This window comes from Marmota flaviventris, chromosome 6 (assembly GCF_047511675.1).
Source record: "Marmota flaviventris isolate mMarFla1 chromosome 6, mMarFla1.hap1, whole genome shotgun sequence".
Taxonomy (NCBI): domain Eukaryota; kingdom Metazoa; phylum Chordata; class Mammalia; order Rodentia; family Sciuridae; genus Marmota; species Marmota flaviventris.
The window spans coordinates 75,150,026-75,165,101 of NC_092503.1; the positions used below are offsets into that span (position 1 = coordinate 75,150,026).

At 37.9% G+C, this 15,076-nt stretch overlaps 1 protein-coding gene across 4 annotated transcripts in view; it reads left to right on the forward strand.

Annotated features, from left to right (window-relative positions):
* The first annotated feature begins 317 nt into the window (after window positions 1–317).
* Window positions 318–15,076, forward strand: part of Snx14 (sorting nexin 14) — a 97,621-nt gene continuing 82,862 nt past the window's right edge. For 2 of the 4 annotated variants that reach the window (XM_027928106.3, XM_027928107.3), the window contains exon 1: window positions 318–570. In XM_027928106.3, the coding sequence (XP_027783907.2) occupies window positions 326–570 (245 nt within the window). In that variant the 5' untranslated portion in view covers window positions 318–325. The remainder of the gene's footprint in view (window positions 571–15,076) is intronic. The other 2 variants (XM_027928108.3, XM_027928109.3) reach the window with 1 other exon arrangement.

The window sequence follows — 15,076 nt, forward strand, 5'->3', positions numbered from 1 at the left end:
GGGGCTGTAGTATCAACTGTGGTTGGGCACAACCTTCTCTTTCTGTTCCGCAGCACACACGGTTACTGGGTGCTAGGCTTCCCCTGGATTTCTGGAGAAGGCCGGTGGCTCGTGGACTCCGACCTCTTAGAGAGTCCTGTGCTGCTGCGGCCACAGAGGCGAAGCGGCCGGACGCGAGAGACCTCGCGCAAGGTGGCAACCTCGGCCACGCCGTGCGGCCTTCTCTCTGGCCAGCGGGGGCGGGGGCCGCGCACGCGCGGCGGGGGCCGCGGGGCGGGGCCTGGAGCTACTGCAGCTGCGGGCGGCGGTCCGCCGGTCTGCGGCTATGTGGGTCCGCCGCCGGGGGGCGGGGTGGGGACAAGGGAGGTCGATGGGGGTCTCCTCCACTTCGACCCCAGCGGATGGCGAAGACTCAGCTGAGCGGACAGAGATGGTGCCCTGGGTGCGGACGATGGGGGAGAAGCTGAGGCAGCGGCTGCGGCTGGACGTGGGACGCGAGATCTGCCGCCAGTACCCTCTCTTCTGCTTCCTGCTGCTCTGTCTCAGTGCCGCCTCCGTGCTTCTCAACAGGTACTTCCGCAGCGCGGATCCTGGCGGCGGCGGCTTTCAGAAGCTGCTGACGACCTACAGAAGGCCGTCCGGGCCGCGCAGCTGCGGGGCTGGGGCTGGGGCCGGCTGCGAGGCCGCGGGCCAGAGCGAGCTCGGGGCCCGGAAGTGCGGGCGGGGCGGGCTCTGGTGGCCTTTTGCGCGAGACATCCTTTCCTAAACAACCTGGCCCCGATGCTTACCTTCTTTCCACCCATTTCTCAGCACTTAGTCCTTCATCGTCAGTGTTTTCCAAAAGAGCGAAATCTGTGTGCTTGGTTGAATTTGAGATGGTGCCAGGGCGGTCCGGTCCAGTCAGCTGATTGAGGAGGGTTCAAGGCGCCCGCTCCTTTAGGCAGAATCCCCTGGCCTACATCGCGTAGTACACAGACCCGCAACTTGGCAGCTTAGACTTTTTACACAGTATTATTGGTTAAATAAGACGTTGGTAAAGATTTGTTGACTTGAAGTCAGTAAGCACAATGGCACAAAATTTCAACATTCCTAGAATATTCCTAAAGGAAGTCATGACAGAGTGAAGGTGATGGGGAGGCGGGGTATGCAGAAAAGTTAAAATTGATAAATTCAGTCGATATTTTGAGATCGAAAGGTTTTTGCCCCTGAACGAAGCTTCGTTTTGCTATTTCAAGAAATGACATCCATGCAGTAGACAGACGGGGAGAACTGTACTTTAAAACATCTCTGCTGTTTTCTCTGATATTTTAAGCCTGCAACCATTTATACCTCTTTTTCTTGCGGTAGTTGATGCCCAAGAATAGTAGCAGGGAAGAATGCGCAAGGAATGGGGCAACTTAATTTTGCTCTAAGGGTAACCTTTTTCTGTGACTGAACTGAAATTGGGTTTCTTCCCTACTGCCTTTGCTTTTTTGTTGATTCTGGCTTAAATAATAATTGGAGTTAAATAGTGATAGATATTTTACTAAGAAATGTGTTTTGATTGTGATAATGCTGTATTTGCTTGTAGGAGTATGGGAGAAGTGGGATCCTTAAACAGAGTAGAAACAAGTACTACCTTTCTGTCTTGTGGAATGTATTCCTACTAGACTAGAAGGTTTAGTGTGAACAAAAGGTGAACTTTGTTTTGTCCAGATTCTTACCCATCTTCTTTTGGAACTGGGTCAGTGTATATCTCCAAGGTAGGACAACTATATATTAGGAGCAGGTTGAACAAGAATTCTGAGGTCACCAACCTATGAAATCATAGCATCTAGCCTTATGTGTTGTTAAGAAGTTATAGGATGCCCTCTTATCTGCATACCATCAGATCTCCACCATGTATTTATAATATGCAAAGAAAGAAGGAAGAACACATAAATCTTATCTCTCAGTTGTTAGTTTATGAGTGAAATTTGTTTTGGATACCTTTTTTAGTTTTGGTATTTCTTATTTGTTACTACTACAATCAGCAAAAGTGATTTTAAATATCATAGAACTGTCTTTGAATAACAGAATGGTTTGGTACCCTTTTCCCAGGAAAAATATTTGAAAAGGTGGAAAAAAAACAGTGTATATAAAGTGCCTTCTTGTGATATGTGTGATTGCATCTTTGCCTTTTGGCTAAGATCAAATATAGCACATATGGGTGATTTCCTTTAAAATACATGTAATACACGTATCTCTCTCTCACACACACACACACACACACACACACACACAGTATGCTTATACTGTCTCTGGAAAGTTATATAAGAAAATCTGGTCCCTTCAGAGAGTTGGGAGAGGGGAGTACTAGGTGCATCTATTCTGAAAAAATTAGAAAATTGTGTGTGTGTGTGTGTGTGTGTGTGTGTAAGACACACGTAGATAAAAATCTTTGGAGGCATAACAGTAGAATTAGAAGAAATAAAAAGATATGCTCAATAAATAAGTGGTAATTTCACCAGTTTATTTTTAGAAATAACTGTAAAAAAAGGGATTTTCAGTTTAAAATTTCTACTGATTAACAAAATGTGAACTTCATATGGAGTTTTGAAACTTCACTCTACATGGTTAAACTTAAAGTAATACTCTTTTTTAAAATTATTTTTTTCTTGTATAGTCTTAGCTCCTAAACATTTTTCACTGTTATTTAGTATATACATTTTTCTTTCAATATGAGTTAAGATTATGAGTCTTATCTCTGGAAGGATTAACGGATATAAGTTTCAGACCTTTTGGGGGGAGTGGAGAATAACATACTTTATGTATGTGAATTTATGTTCTTACCTTTATAATACTGTTGGAATAAACTAAGAATATAGGTAAAAATATATAATTTGTTTATTGGCCATTTATAGTTGTAATAAGGAATATTTTAAGTTAATCCTAATAATGATAATGGTAATAATAGCTAACACTGGAAATATTTTATTTGTCCCAGTTACTGTGGTAAGAGTTTTCATTAATTGTTGAGGTAATTTATTTTTGTGGTTGAAAGTTTTGAATATGAAGCTTGACTGTGGGATTTGATTCAGATAAGTTATCTAACATATCTGTTACAGTCCCTTTATCTGTAAAATAGGGATAATAGTAGTGCCTACATGATGTGGTTATTTTGATAATTAAGTGAATTAATGGAAAGTGCTTAGAATGGTGCTCAGTACAGAGGATGTGCTCTCATTAAATATTAGCAGTTATTGATTTTGTCTCATTTATTCACACAATACTGGAAAATAGGTACTTTGGGTCCACTTTAAAAATTGGTATACAATTTGCAGAAAAGTACAGAACATGTAATTGTACAGTTATGTGAAGTTTAAATATGACCACCTATATAACTACAACATAGGTCAAAATATAAAACACTTCTAATACCCTAGCAGGTTTTCTTATGTTTTGCTTATTTACTTATTTATATGACAATGAAATATATTACAATTCTTATTACACATATAGAGCACAATTTTTCATATCTTTGGTTGTATACAAAGTATATTCACACCAATTCGTGCCTTCATACATGTACTTTGGATAATAATGTCCATCACATTCCACCATCATTTCTAACCCCATGCCCCTTTCCGCCCCTTCCCTTCCCTTCCCACCCCTCTTCCCTATCTAGACTTCGTCTGTTCCTCCCATGCTCCCCCTCCCTACCCCACCATGAATCAGCCTCCCTATATGAGAGAAAACATTCAGCATTTTTATTTTATTTTTTGGATTGGCTAACTTCACTTAGCATTATATTCTCCATCTCCATCCATTTACCTGCAAATGCCATGATTTTTTTCTCTTTTATGCTGAGTAATATTCCATTGTGTATATATGCCACATTTTTTTTTTTTTTTTTTATCCATTCATCTATTGAAGGGCATCTAGTTTGGTTCCACAGTTTAACTACTGTGAATTGTGCTGCTATAAACATTGATATGGCTATGTCCCTGTAGTATGTTGTTTTTAAGTCCTTTGGTGTAGATCAAGGAGGGGGATAGCTGGGTCAAATGGTGGTATCATTCCCAGTTTTCCAAGTAATCTCCATACTGCTTTCCATATTGGCTGCACCAATTTGTAGTCCCCCCAGCAGTGTATGTGTGTACCTTTTTCTCCACATCCTCACTAACACTTATTGTTGTTTGTCTTCGTAATAGCTGCCATTCTGACTGGAGTGAGATGGTATCTTAGAATAGTTTTGATTTGCATTTCTCTAATTGCTAGCAATTATGAACATTTTTTTCATATATTTGTTGATTGATTGTACATCATCTTCTGAGAAGTGTCTCTTCAGGTCCTTGGCCCATTTATTGATTGGGTTATTTGTTTTTTTGGTGCTTAGCTTTATGAGTTCTTTATATACCCTAGAGATTATTGCTCTATCTGATGTGTGGGGGGTAAAGATTTGCTCCCAAGATGTAGGCTCTCTATTCCCCTACAGATTGTTTCTTTTGCTTAGAAGAAACTTTTTAGTTTGAGTCCATCCCATTTATTGATTCTTGATTTTAATTCTTGCACCACAGAAGTCTTATTAAGGAAGTTGGGGCCTAATCCCACATGATGGAGATTAGGGCCTACTTTTTCTTCTGTTAGATGCAGGGTTTCTGGTTTTATTCCTAGGTCCTTGATCCATTTTGAGCTAAATTTTGTGCATGGTGAGAGATATGGGTTTAATTCCATTTTGTTGCATATGAAGTTCCAGTTTTCCTAGCACCATTTGTTGAAGAGGCTATTTTTTCTCCAATGCATGTTTTTGGTACCTTTGTCTAGTACAACTCTTTACTTTTCACTTTCTTTATTTTCTCTTTGATTGCATTCCTTAAACCATCCTTTACTTCTCAGATCAGTTTAACCATGTACAGTCTAAACTTCTTCTTGGACATTTCTTCCACTGTGTTGTCAGTGGATTCTATTATTGGAGCATCTTTGTTTGAGGCACTTTGTTCCCTTGTATTTTCATACTGTTTGTGTGTCTTCCCCATCTATTAGTGAGGATCTGAGCCAGTACAGATTCTAACCTGTAGACTTATATTGTCCCTGAAGGTTTTCAGTACCTCACCTTTACAGGGGGACCAATAACAATACCGAGTGTAAACAATATACAGTTTTAAATCTAATAGCTCCTATTAAGACATCTCCTGTTTTCTCACAATGAATAGAAAGATGAGTTCAATTATTGTCTACAATGTAAACTAAATTTGCTAAAAGCATTTATAATTTCAAACGGTGGATAAAGAGAGAACAGAAATAGGGTAGGAAGTGATGTTCATGAGGGAGGGGGAGAGTAGCTAAAAGTAAAAATCCACAGGAAGAGTGGAAGAGGAACTGACAGAGATTATTAGCTAGAGGAAAGGTTGAAAGAGAATCCAGTAAAACAAACAAGAGAGAGGAAGAGTACATATAAAGAAGAAAAAAAATAAGAATACACAACAAAACTGCCAAACACCATTCAGTCCTCAGCAAATTGATGAATGAAAATACCTATGGTAGAGATGTTAGAGAATAAAATAAAATAAATTTTGATGGAAAATTGAAGAATTGTCTCTGTTGGCATTCAAAAGTTTCTCAGCCTTATCTCTGAGAATCTTCTTACAGGATTATGAGGCTCAGCCCAGCCCACATAGACCCGGTCACTGTCCCATAGATCTGGGCTTCAGATACCCCAGACTTGGCCACATTTCAGTTCCAAGATCTCAGTGCTGCTCCAATTTGCAGAGAGACCTTCAGAGATACACTCACACAGAGGAGTGACCCTAAGAAGAAGCAGCAAGATGGTGGTCACCAGCACTCCCCCAGGAACAGCAAAACCCACAGGCACCCTGACACTGGACATTCAGGTCCTCGCCAGCATCCTAGATAGAGGTGGCTATGCCTGGAGATGGCAGTGGTGGCAAATCTGCTGGCATCCTGGCTTCCCATGCTGTAGCCGGTGGAGATGGCTATGTGGTTTCAAACCTGTAGTCACCTTAGCATTGGACCTCTGGATGGTGGTGGTAGTGGTAGTGGCAATGGGTTAGCAGCAGCGGCTTGGTGGCAGCAGGCAGAGGTTCAGTGGTGGCAGTGGGGCAGTGGTGGTAGCAGTGTTGGCCCAGCAAAATCTTTTCCTGATTTTAGAGGAAATTTCAGTTTTTGTGCATTCAGTATGCTTTTGGCTTTGGGTTTGTAATATATAGCCTTTATGATATGAAGGTAAGCTCTTATCCCTAGTTTCTTCATATTTTTGCTAGATATAGCAATCTTTGTTGGAAGTTATTTTCTTTCAGGACTTGAAATATGTCATTTCAAGCTCTCTGGACTTTATCTCTCTCTCTCTTTCTCTCTTTCTCTGTTTCTCTAACTCCAGAGAAATCTATTATTCTGATTGATTTCCCTCTATAGGTGATGTGGCATTTCTTTTTTGGAGTTTTTAAAATTTCTTTTCCTTCTGTTGGATTTTTGGCATTTTAATTATAATGTGTCATGGAGAGGTTATTTTCTGGTCTTGTCTATTTGGGGTTCTAGATACATCCAGTTTCTGGATGTCCATTTAATCCTAATATTTGGCAATTTTTCTGCTGTTATTTCCCTGAACAGGTTATCAAAGGCATTATCCTGTATTTGTTTCTTCCTTGTTTTAGTCACCTTTATTGCTGCTGTGGCTGACCAAAACAACTATAGAGGCAGAAAGGTTTATTTGAGGGCTCATGATTTCAGGTCTTAGTTCATAGAAGGCCGGCTCCATTCCTTGGGGCTGGAATGAGGCAGGACATCCTGGCAGGAGAGTGTGGCAGAGGGAAGCAGCTCATATGATGATCAGGAAGTAGAGAGACTCCACTTGCCAGATACAAATATATAACCAAAAGTCATGCCCCCAATATCCCCCTCCTCCAGTCCCACCCTACTACTTCAATCCCTATCAGGATTAATTTACTGATTAGGTTAAAACTCTAACAACCCCATCATTTCTCCGAACCCTCTTACGTTGTTTCACATGTGAGCTTTTGGGGGACATATAACATTCAAATCATAACATTCCTCAGTACCTATGAGTGTTAATTTAGGTCTTTTAATGCTATTCCAGAGTTCTTGGCTATTATAGTTAATCTCTCCATCCCTTTCTCCCTCCCTCCCTCCCTTCCTTCCTTCCTTCCTCTCTCTTAATCTCTCTCTCTCTCTCTCTTTGATCTGTCTCAGTGTTCCAGAATGTACACTTTGTCTTCAAACTCTGAAATTCTGTTTTCTACTTGATCTAATCTATTGGAGAGACTTTCAGCTGAGCTTTTATTGGACTTATTTTGTTTTTCATTTCCAAGATTTGTGGTTGGTTCTTTTTCAGAATCTCATTATTGAAGTACTCTTTCATGTCCCATATTTTTCCCCATAGTTTCATCCCTTAGATATTTTAATTCATTGATCATTTTAACAATAAACTCTTTGAAGTCTTTGTTCAGCATATCACTAGCTTCACTGTATATGGATTTCAGTTGTTGTGGGGTGGAAGTTTTAAAATTTTGGAGGTGTCCTTTTGGCTTGTTTCCTCATGAGATTGTCTTCTTTTTCTTTTTATGTGACAGTCTTTTGGTGAGTAGTTATCTCTTTATGATAAACCCTGGGTTGGGGTTATACCTTAGCGCCAACACAGTTACCATTATCAAAGTGCTTAAGTTCAACCACCAGCACTATTTCGAGAGGAAAAAATATCCATCAGTAATAGTGGTAATTTAAGAGCAAATAATACATTAACATACATTAAAAAGCTTATTGCTTATGATCTCTACAACTTTACTAAACAATGAGAAAAGTGGGTGAGAAATAATATGGAATAGGATGAATAGTTAAGCATTAATGATAGTTTACTTAATACTAAATTATATTGGAAGAAGGGGAAAAAGAAAAGAAAGAACAAAGAAAATAGTGTAGGGGAAGAAAAGAAGTCAAGAAAATGAGCAGAAAGAGAAGGGAAGGGAATGGAGATGAAAAGAAAGCAAAGAGGTATTGAGAAAAAATCCATTTAAAAAATTGAAAGTACATAAATTTAGTTGAAACCATGAAAAAAATTAATAAGAGAAGACACAACAGGATACTTTATATGAAGCATCTAATTCAACAATAATCATTAAAAGATTGTTTTCTCCTTGCTGAGATTTTTTAAATGGAGACCCTTTTTTTGCATGCTCTTCTATGTATAAAAATTGATGTGAAGTTTCTCTTATAGTTTTCAGTGCTTTGGGCAAGATGGTACATGGTAGAGGCTTGAGGTGGTCCACCAACTTGGGTAAGAGACAGCAGCTGGAAGCTGAGGCTCAGGGTGTGGCCAATGTCTGGTGTGTAGTGGGGGCACATGGTGGTGGATGGATCATGGGGCAAAAGCTGAGGTGCTTGCTGGTGGCCAGATTGCTAGGCTGCATTTAGGGCATAGTGCCTCTATCTTCTGATGGGGAATTCAGTGACTGCAGAGGTACATACTGCTCCTTAGGTGCCACTCTCCCTGGCAGAGGCACTTAAAAGAGGGTCAGTAGTAGAGGTGTGCATGCTGGTCCCTAGGTGCTGCACTCTCTGGAAGTGCTGGGTACTGTTCTCTGCTCCACTCCTACTACTGTTGCTGACTCCAGGGGGTGGGTGGGAGGAGGTCTTGGCCACATTGAGCTCATAGTGATCGCACTACAGATGTACTTGGCTGGCTGGCATGTCAAAGTGTTCCCTATGATGTTATCCAGGTCTAATGAAATTGTAGAGATTTAATCACTTTCCCAACTACAACTTACATGTAGTCTGCAAAAGTAGCTGCCTATCACAGTTCTCTACCAAAAAATAGAGAAAAGTAGAATACTTCTCCTTCACCAGGTGGCTTTGCATCTTCTGTCTCACCTTAACTCAGTCTGACTTTCTTTTCTGCTATTTCTAAAATAAACTTGTCAACTTTATCTCTCCCCTTTTCTCTTTTTGTTAACCCATCTCTCAAACCTGTTCAGATGGTGCAGGTGCTGTTTCCCAGTTAACGTATTTTTTCCTGTTTTATAGTAACCAGAATTCCCAAATCTGTGACCTTCCAGTATTGTGAATCAGTGCATTCCCTCTCACCCTGTTCTCTCACTTCTTAGATTCTAAACTGCAGAGGAGTTGAGGTCTGCAGCATACCTTTCCACCATCTTGGATCTCTCCTAAAGTAACTTTTTTTTCTTCCCTTCTCTTCCTTCTCCTCCTCTTCCCCCGCCTCCCGTCCCTGGAACTGGGTATTGAACTCAGGGGCTCTCTATTTCAGAGCTCCATCCTCAGCCCATTTTTAAAAATTCAAGACAGGATCTCACTAAGTTGGTCAGGATGGCATCAAACTTGCTATCCTCCTGGCTGAGCCCCCACAGTCACTGGGATTACAGGTGTATGCCATCACATCCAGCCTAACTCCTTTTTAAAAAAACTTTTTCCTAAAGTAATTTGTATATATATCTGACAAGTAAAAATTGTATATAGTTGTTGTGTACCTGATATTTTAGATACATGTGTATGTTGTAAAATGGTGAAATCAAACTATTTGACATGTACATAATTTCACATTCTTATCATTTTTTATGGTGAGAGCATCAAAATCTCTTAGCAGTTTTTCAGGTGTACAACATACTGTTATTAACTATTGTGTGAAATAATTTCTTAGCATGAAATGCTCATTTAGTGTTCAGATTTTTCTGAATTTCTTAGAACTCCTCAATATTTTATGATTAAAAATTTCAAATATACAGCAAAGTGTAATTTTACAGTAAATAATTGATTATGTACTGCTTAGATTTTGATCATTATTTTACTAGATTTGCTGTATCATTTCTTTCCTTTACTCAGTCCATCAAATGACTTCTTATTCATTACAGCTTTTTGCAGTTAATTAAATTAAGATGCAAATAAGATTTGTTAACCTGAAAGTTGCTTTCCCCTCTTTTTTTTTTTTTTTTTCAAACTTGCCATTTATTAGTTGAAGAAACTGTGCTATTTGTTCTGTAGAGTTTTCTTTTTTTTTTCTGTAGAGTTTTCTATAGTCTGACTTCTGCTGATTGTGTCCTTCTAATGTGTTTGGACATGTTGGTTTGCCTCTGTGTAAACTATGTTAGATCAAGAGCCTTCATTACTTTGATTTTTTTTTCCATTATGGTAGTAGACTTAAATATATTATTTTAAAATACTTTATTTTAAAGAGAGAGAGAGAGAGAGAGAGAGAGAGAGAGAGAGAGAATATTTTTTAAATATTTATTTTTCAGTTTTCGGCGGACACAACATCTTTATTTTATTTGTATGTGGTGCTGAGGATCGAACCCAGCGCTGCGTGCATGCCAGGCGAGCGCACTACCGCTTGAGCCACATCCCCAGCCCAAAATACTTTTTAAAATGATGTATTACTTTTATTTTATAGTAAGATAATAGGAAAACCATCAAAGAAAGACTTGATTCCTTTATCTCCCTGTCTTCATTAACACTTGTTATGTTTTTGATAATAGTCATTCTAATAAGTGTGAGGTGATATCTCATTCTAGTTTTTATTTGTATATCTCTGGTAATTAGTGATATTGAGCATGTTTCCATATGACTACTGACCATTAAGTCTTTTTGAGAAATATGAATGAAGTATAAAAGAACCTATCTGTTCAGATCTGTTGCTCATTTTTCACTTGGGTTATTAGTTTTGTTGCTGTTCAGTTATTTGAATATATTATATATTTTGGATTTTAGCTCCTTATTAGAACTAAATTTTATATGATTTGAAATATTGTCTCCCATCCCATAGGTTTTTCTCTTTACTGTGTTGTTTTTTTCCCTTTGCTGTGTAGAAGCTTTAAAGTTTGATACAATCCCATTGTTTACGTTCATTTTTGTTGGCTGTGCTTTTGGAGTTAGAAATAAAAGCAATTCAAAGATCTGTATGAAATCATGAAAGACCTTGAATAGCAAAAGGAATTTTGAACAAAAAGAATAAAGTTCGAGGCATCACACTCCCTTATTTCAAAGTGTATTTCAAAGATATAGTAACTGGAAAGCATTATACTGGCACAAAACAAGACACATCAAGTAATAAGTATTGAGAGCCCAGAAATAAACGCATATATCTATGGTCGACTGATTTTCAACAAAGGTGCCAAGAGCACACAATGGGAAAAGGACAGTTTCTTCTAACATCTGTACTGGGAAAACTATCTATCCACAGCAGACGAATGGAAATGGACCCTTATCTCCCCTTGTATACAAGATTCAACTAAAAGTGAATCTAAGTAATAACAAAAAATATAAACCTACTAGAGGAACCTCTAGGGAAAAAGCTCCAAGATGCTGATTTGGGCAGTCTTCTTGGATATGACACAGAGAAGCACTGAAAAGCCAACAAGCTAAACATTTAAAAAGTTGGGGATATAAACAAAGAGTAAATCTAAATACAAAATGGAAAGGAATATTAAAGAAATACAGAAACCAATAAAATGGACAATGACAAAAGAAATTAGTGCATTATAAGCTGGTTTGGAACCATGGGGTTAATGCTTTTAAAGCTGTAGATTTGGGAGTTAATACATTAAAGCCATAAATTTTCATCTTAAATAATACCTTTGTTTTAGCCTACTTTAGTTATAGTTTACATATATTGCATATAGAGTTTATTTTCATTCATTCTAAGTATAGGCATATAAATATGCCTATACTGTATTTATATATATTATATATACTTACAATATAATTATACATAATTATTATATATACAGTATATAATATATAACATATATAATATATAATATAAATAGTAAATATATATATAATAAATATATATATTATATATATATTTTTTGCAAGACAGGTTTCAGGCTGGCTCATGCTGTACAGGCTGGCTCCAAATACCTAGGCTCAAACAATCCTGTTGCCTCAGTGACCTGGGTTGTTGGAACTACAGGTACAGGCACACACCACTGTACCTAGCAAAATAGTTCTTAATCTGTAATTCTGAACTCATAAAAGATCTAACAAAGTCATTCCCCCCCCCCCCCAAGTTTGGTACTAAATTACATTTTATGAAAGAAACTAACTTGAACAAACATGAGACTTTATATATTGTTCATGTGATTCTCTACAGAAATATTAATTTCTTTTTTTTTTTTTAATCTATGTTGGTACTGGGGATTGAACCCAAGGGAGCTTAACTACTGAGCCACATCCCTAACCCTTTTTAAATTTTTTTAAAAAATTTGAGAAAGGATCTCAATAAATTGCTTAGGGCCTTGCTAAATTTGTGAGGCTGGCTTTGAACTTGCGATCCTCCTGCCTCAGCCTCTCTAGCTATTGGGATTTTAGGTGTGCACCACTGTGCCCAACCAGAATTATTAGTTTTTGATATGGACACTGGTCTCAGTGGGGGGTGTTAAATTATATATAAAATATGTACCATATAATTGTTCAAGAATCCTCATAATCCCTTCCAGCTACCATCTTAATTTTTCTTTCCTTAGAAAGTAAAGTCCATATTTACCAAATCTACTTTTTCACCTCCATCTTATTTCAATCCATCATAGTCCTTTGCTGTTCTACCAGAATTGCTTTTGCCTAGTTCATTCGTGCCTCTTCTTGCCAAAGCTAATGGAGACTTCTTAATCTGTCTCTTACTTTATTTAAACATACTTGATCATATTGCTCACTGCTATTTCTGATGAGATTTTTTTACGTTGGTAACTTGTTTGACTTTGGTTTTCTTCCTAACTCTTCTAATTACCAGATTCCTTTATAATTTTCTCTTCCTTTGCTTAGTTCTTAAATGTCTTATGCTCTCTTCTTTTTTAACTTTGCATTTAATTCCTTGGTCATGTCATTTATTCCTGTTACTTCAGTGATATTTATGCTTATAATTCCAACTCCTTTGTCTTTAACCCATATTTTGTGCGACTATTTAGAGTACCCAATATTTAATTACTTATGAAATATTTTCTTGTGTCATATATTAAGATACCTGAAAGGACTCTGATTTTTTTTTAACCTCTCCTTTCTACTTACATATACTTTAGTCCTCTTGTTTTCTTCCCAATGTCTCTCAAAAGTATAAACTTCTTTCACTCCCTTTCTTCCTACCTTTGTTTCTTTTATTGGGTGTGTGGTATTGGTTTGTACCCAATAATTCTCACATGCTAGGCAAGTGCTTTGCCTCTGAGCTATGTCTTCAACTTAATTAGCTTCTTTTCTTCTGTCTCTTCTGTAGTGCAGACCATCATTGACTCTCCTAGATTATTGCAAAAGCTTTTAAATTAGCCTGCACATTTCTAGGCTAGGCCATTCTCCAGATTGCAACCAAAGTGGTTTTAATCTAATACTCTCCCTTTTCTTCTTAACATCTTCTTAAAACTCTTTATTGTTTTCTTGGTATTACTCAAGATTCTTTTTTTTGGTACCGGCTATTGAACTCAGGGGTGCTGGACCCCTGAGCCACATCCCTAGCCCTATTTTGTATTTTATTTAGAGACAGGGTCTCACTGAGTTGTTTAGCACCTTGTGATTGCTGAGGCTGGCTTTGGACTTACCGTTTTCCTGTCTCAGCTTCTCAAGCCGCTGGGATTACAAGCATGTGCCACCGCATCCAGGGTACTCAGGATTCTTGATGGTAGGTAACAGAAACTCATCTCACACTTGGTTTGGCAAAGAGGAGAATTATTGAAAGATTTTGTAAGTGTAAAAATAACCAGAGCATAGCTGTGCCTCAGAGAAACATGGAAACAGGATTTGGAATACTGCCAATACTTTCTTCTCCCTTTTTCTCCTTGTTGCAGTGTGACTTCATTCTCTTCTTGTTACCTTTTTTTTTTTTTTCAAGAGGCAGAACATGTGAATGTCAGTATTATTAGAGCTTCACATTTCTACTGTCATGAGAGGAGCTTAGACTGTGATTGGATCCCACTTCATGGTGTTCACTTTTATGTAAAAATATGTCAAGAGTATTTAGGATATGGAGTGAGCATCTTTTCTGTTTCTAGGTGAATTGCTCTACTCTTGTGTTTGAATTCACTTCCAGTGTTTTATCTAATGTCATAAAATATTTCCAAAGTTTCTTTAATGTAAAGATTTTTGCCAGCATCATTTCCTCTGGGACATTATCATCCTTTCATTACAACCACTTTCTTCCTTATTGTTTACTAACTTCACTAAGTTCCTTTAGCTACATATGTAGAATCTTAAATAGCGGCAGTGTTGGCAGCAGTGTTGCCATTCCCAGTCACTTTTTTCTTCTGTAACTTCATTTACATTTGTTTTAATTTTATTTTTAGCATGTCTTAGTGTGTTGTGACTCCTTGATATGATATATAACACTATATCATCTGGTTTCTGCTTGCTTTTTTTTTTTTTTTTAATATTGTCTTTTTTTTATGTTCTGGCCTTTATTTATTTATTCATTATATATGTGGTGCTGAGAATAGTACCCAATGCCTCTTACATACTAGGCAAGCGCTCCACCACTGAGCCACAACCCCAGCCCCCTGCTTGCTTTTTAAAATTCCCCTCAAAGCGACTTATTCCTTGAAACTGCTCAGACCTTAGCTCACATGGTTTTCTTAAATTTGAGTTCCCTGGCTCTTATCTAGTCCCTCATTCATCTATCCTGCTCTCCTTTGTTCATTTACTGGCCCACACTCTTCAAATTTTTCTATACATGTTGCTTTATCTAAAAAAGGCTTTTCTGTCCTTTCAAATTTGGGTTAAGTTGTTGGCCTGTGGTGCTCTCATATCACATATACTTTCTGTCATAAAATCAAGCACATGATCTCATTGCATTGTGCTTGTTTACCTACCTGTTACCACTACTAGGCAGTGTTTTCCATGCAAATAGAGACCATGGCAGTGTTGTACCCTGCTGTATTCCCAGAGCCTAGCATTGTCTAGCATAATTTAGGTACTGAGTAAAAAAGTTTTTTTTTTTAATTTAAGTTTTGATGGAATATGAATATACCACTAGAAGGTATTCTGGAAGAATGTAGTATAGGTTAGTCAAATATGACAACACAGGTACTAAATTATAAAATGTTGAGAATTTATACTTCTTTATACTTTAAATTAAATGATACTTTTAACAGCCTAC